Genomic DNA, 5,270 nt, shown 5'->3' on the forward strand with positions numbered 1-5,270 from the left:
AACCAATTTAATACATGTATTACTTATAGAAAGGAACACAAATCTTAACTGAAAATTTGGTGAATATTGACCACTATATATAGTCCAGAAGCAGCATGTCTCTTCCTAGTCAGAATTCCTTTCCAAGAGTAGTCACTCTCACTTCTAATACCGTCTAACTTCTAACACCTAGGTCATTTTACATGTTTCTAAACTTGATATAAAAGCAATCATGCTATATTCTCTTCTGTGTCTGACTTCCTTCATCCAGTGTTATTTATGCCAGTATATTGATGTGTGTTGTTACAGTTATCAGTGGTTTATCTTTTTCATTATAGTGTCATGTTCTATTGTATGAAAATAACAGGTGTTAGAAATGTATGTTATTTCTCTTTTTGATTTATTATGAATGAAGTCCTGTGGTTGTTCTTTACATGTCTTTTGGTGGGTATAAGCAGTCACTACTTTTGGAATATATTCAGGTATATACACAGGAAAATAGCCGGAATAACATTCTCCTGAAGTTGTTTTACCAGTTTACACCAGCAATGTAAAAGCTTCTCTAGCTGCCAGGTTTAACACTTGCTATCATTATTTATTTTAATTTCCATCATTTTGATCGAGATGTAGTTGCATTTCATTAAGCCTTAATTTGTGTTTCCTTAATCCCTAATGAGGTTGATCTCCTCTTCATGTATTTATTGGCCATTTTTATATCCTTTTTTGGAGAAGGCAATGGCAACTCACTCCAGTACTCTTGCCTGGAAAATCCCATGGACGAAGGAGCCTGGTGGGCTGCAGTCCATGGGGTCGCTAAGAGTTGGACACGACTGAGCGACTTCACTCTCACTTTTCACTTTCCTGCATTGGAGAAGGAAATGGCAACCCACTCCAGTGTTCTTGCCTGGAGAATCCCAGGGACGGGGGAGCCTCGTGGGCTGACATCTATGGGGTCACACAGAGTTGGACACGACTGAAGTGACTTAGCAGCATATCCTCTTTTGTGAAGCGTCTGTTAGGCTTTTGCCCAATATTAAACTTGTTTGCTTTTTCTTATTGATTTATGTAATTTAGATACAAATGCTTGCACAATTTGGGACTTGAATTTTTATTCCCTTAATGCTGTCTTTGTCATCAAAGTTTCTTAATTTTAATGAAGTAGATTTTCTCATTTTCCCCTGCTAGAAGTTAATGTATTTTGTTTCCTGTTTAAGAACCCCCTACTTTCTCTGAGTGATGAACATATTCTGCTGTGCTTTCTTCTAGAAGCTTAATTACTTTAGCTTTCACATTTGGTCTTCATTGGTTTCCAATTAATTTTTATATATTCAAGGTACACCAATTTTTTCATATAGATAGCCACTTGTCTGGACCCAGGATCATGTATTTAAAAGATCAACTCCTTTCCTCTTGCCTCCAGTGAATTCTAATATATCAGGTGGCTGTATATGTGGGTTTGTTTCTGGATTCTTGGTCCTTTGTTCAGATTGTCATTTTTCATAAAAAAAAAAAAAGTCAACTAGTATTCTGATGAGAATTGCATGCACTCTAAAGATCAATTAGAGAAAGATTGGCCTCTTGGCAATGTTGAATCTTCCAAACCATTTATCATTTCATAAAAATTAATTATTCTTTGTATACCACTTTAGTTGCATCCCACAAGTTTTTGATACATTTGTATTTCATTATTATATACCTTAAAATACTGTTATTTACTTTTTTATTATTAATTTGTTTATTTTAATTGGAGGCTAATTACTTTACATACAATATTGTAGTGGTTCTTGCCATACATTGACATGAATCAGCCATGGGTGTACATGTGTTCCCCATCCTGAACCCTTCTCCCACCTCATGCACCATCCCATCCCTCAGGGTCATCCCAGTGCACCAGCCCTGAGCACCCTGTCTCATGCATCGAACCTGGACTGGCAATCTATTTCACATATGGTAATATACATGTTTCAATGCCATTCTCTCAAATCATCCCACCCTTGCCTTCTCCCACAGAGTCCAAAAGTCTGTTCTTTACATCTGTGTCTCTTTTGCTGTCTTGCATATAGGGTCATCGTTACCATCTTTCTAAATTCTATATATATACTGTATTGGTGTTTTTCTTTCTGACACACTTCACTCTGTATAACAGGCTCCAGTTTCATCCACCTCATTAGAACTGATTCAAATGCATTCTTTTTAATAGTTGAGTAATATTCCATTGTGTATATGAACCACAGCTTTCTTATCCATTCATCTGTTGATGGACATCTAGGTTACTTCCATGCCCTAGCTATTGTAAACTGTGCTGCGATGAACATTGGGGGTACACGTGTCTCCTTCAATTCTGGTTTCCTTGGTGTGTATGCTCAGCACTGGGATTTCTGGGTCATATGGCAGTTCTATTTCCAGTTTTTTAAGGAATCTACACACTGTTCTCCATAGTGGCTGTACTAGTTTGCATTCCCACCAACAATATAAGAGGGTTCCCTTTTCTTCGCACCCTCTCCAGCATTAAGAGTCTCAAGCTCTACCGACTGAGCTAACTGGGCTGATGTTAAGGGACTTTTTAAATTGAGATATAATTGACATATAATAGTGTGTAAGTTTAAAATATATACATGCATACATTTGTATATTGCAATATGATTACCACTGCAGTGTTAGCTAACGCTTCTGTCATGTCACATAGTTATCATATCTTTTTGGAGAGTGACAATGAAGACAAAGTCTCTTAGTAACTTTGAGCTTGATAATACAGTATTATTGTCTATACCCACAATGCTGCATTGTTGACCCACAAGATCTTGTTGATCTTCTGGTTGATCAACTGGTTGCAAATTTGTGCCGTTAAACAACATTGTCCCAGTTCTCCCACCCCTCAGCCCCTGACAGCCACCATTCAACTCTCTATTTTTATGAGTACCTTTTTACAATTCCACTTATAAGGGATATCATACAGTATTTGTCATTCTCTTGAATATACATATTTTCAACAAATTATAAGTACTATGAAGTATGCCAAGTCGCCTCAGTTGTATCTTGCCAGGCTCCTCTGTCCATGGGGATTCTCCAGGGACTTTCCAACACAGCAGGTGATTTCTCACTGAGGGACTTCTTTCCCTCACCTAACTAAAGAGACTTCTTTATCTCTCTGCAGCTGCTCAAGATTCACACTTGAAACTTGGAGATGTCCTCAACTTTTTCTGAGTTTGCTTATTACAGGTTATGCAGTGCTGAAATTTAGGGTGCTTAGCACTCCTCTGCTGTAATCTGACTTAGTCTTATGTAGCCTCATAAAAGTTGAGTTGTAGCTACGTGATGCCGCCTGAAAAGTGAAAGTTGCTCAGTCGTGTCTGACTCTTTGCGACCCCATGGACTATACAGTATCATGGAATTCTCCAGGCCAGAATACTGGAGTGGGTAGCCTTTCCCTTCTCCAAGGGATCTTCTCAACCCAGGGATTGAATCCAGGTATTCTGCATGCAGGAGGATTCTTTAACAGCTGAGCCACAAAGGAAGCCCTGTTGCCACCTAGTAGAAAGTAAAGGCATGGCCTCGTCCATTTCTCTTTACAATGTGGGTTTATGGTGGTGGGAGTAATTAGTCTACCCTGGTTTCTGGCAGGAGAAAAACAGATTTTGGGTTTAATGCTACCTGGCCAAATGTCCTGCAACAGATAGGAAATCAATGAATCTGACTTCATGCATGTCATTGTTTCATACATCTTTCCATCCTGAATACATTCAGGGCCTGTTGAACCATTTTGCAAACATTTGTATACTGCCGATAAGGGTCCTTGTAAACCATAAAGCATCAGACAGATGTTGGTTATTACATGCTTGCAGGGTGTCACCTCTGATGGTAGCATCTGATAACCCAATTTAGCTATTTCCAAGGAATTCTTCCCAGATAATCATATTTTTTCAGGGTACAGCTTGCTGAGGAAGGTCTTCTTCATGGTGATCTTCAGCTCCTTGTTCCTGAGACTGAAGATGATGGGGCTCAGGAAGGGAGTGAGGACCGTGTAGGTGATGCCCATCAGCGTGTCTCCTTCCAGAGACTGGGGACCCTTGGGCTTGAGGTAGATGACAGAGGCAAAGCCGTAGTGCACGACCACCACGGTGAGGTGGGACGCACACGTGGAGAAGGCTTTGTGCCGGCCCTCGGCTGAGGGGATCCTCAAGATGGCGGCCACGATGAAGGCGTAAGACAAGAGGATGAGAAGACCGCAGCCCAGCAGGGCAGTGATACACACCAGGCCCACGCCCTTGGCCACTACCTGCACTTCAGTTCCACAGGCCAACTTCAATAGTGGGGGCACATGACAAGCAAAATGGTGGACTTCATTGGGTCCACAAAAGATGAGGTGGAAAATGGCAGATGTCACTACCAACCCCATGACTGAGCCTCCAGCCCAGGACCAGGCCACCAGACAGGCGCAGCCTCGGGGGCTCATGAGCACGTTGTAGCGCAGGGGGTGGCAGATGGCCACGTAGCGGTCATAGCCCATGACTGTGAGCAGGAAGGAGTGGGTGAAGCCAAACATGAAGGAGAAGAACATCTGGCTGGCACAGGCTGTGAAGGAGATGGAGCGGTCGGTGGAAAGCAGGTCGGCCAGCATGCGCGGGATGATGGCGAAGGTGTAGAGGATCTCCGAGATGGAGAGGGCGCACAGGAAGAGGTACATGGGGGTGTGGAGGCTGTGCTCCCTCCAGATGGTGGCCATGATGAGCAGGTTCCCCAGCAACGTGAACAGGTACATCAGCAGGAAGAGCAGGAAGAACATCAGCTGAAGGTGTGGGAAGGTAGAGAAGCCGATGAGGATGAATTCAGTCACTGCTGAGAAGTTGGCTCCTTGCATGGGGGCTGTTCCTAAAGTGAGGTGTGACATGGAAAGGTCAGCTACTGGATGGAAGGAGGTCATTAGTTTCCATCATTCCTGACTCTGTCCAAGGGGCTGGTCCTGACAAATGACAAATGACACTGGCTGAGTTCCTACTCTGAGCCTCCTACGATGCAATCCTCTTATCAGTGTAGTGGGGGAGATGTTTTTATCAATGACTCTGATCACTTGAAGCATAAGCACTGAAAATATTTGGTTCAGAGAAGCTAAGCATCTTGTTCAAGGTAAAGCTGTCAAAACGGCAGAGTAAAGACTTGAACCCATGGCTGACTGTCTCCAAAGACTATACCCCTCTCTCCCTCTGGTTACTTCCAAAAAATATAATGTTCCTTCACTAGAGTTTGAAGCCATTGTCCAACTCCTCCCTTCTGATAAATCTTGTTCTTCTCAA

General features: G+C 42.3%; 1 protein-coding gene across 1 annotated transcript; it reads right to left on the reverse strand.

The window, feature by feature from the left end:
* Positions 1-3,889: 3,889 nt before the first annotated feature.
* LOC109561175 (olfactory receptor 10H1) lies at positions 3,890-4,837 on the reverse strand. Its single transcript, XM_019963573.2, has one exon. It carries the CDS (start codon positions 4,835-4,837, stop codon positions 3,890-3,892), a length of 948 nt encoding a protein of 315 aa, XP_019819132.2.
* Positions 4,838-5,270: the final 433 nt, after the last annotated feature.

This window comes from Bos indicus, chromosome 7 (genome assembly GCF_029378745.1).
Source record: "Bos indicus isolate NIAB-ARS_2022 breed Sahiwal x Tharparkar chromosome 7, NIAB-ARS_B.indTharparkar_mat_pri_1.0, whole genome shotgun sequence".
NCBI lineage: Eukaryota > Metazoa > Chordata > Mammalia > Artiodactyla > Bovidae > Bos > Bos indicus.

Excerpts from the sequence above, each read along its gene's own strand:
- LOC109561175 (XM_019963573.2), bottom strand. The coding sequence starts at position 4,837 with ATGCAAGGAGCCAACTTCTCAGCAGTGACTGAATTCATCCTCATCGGC.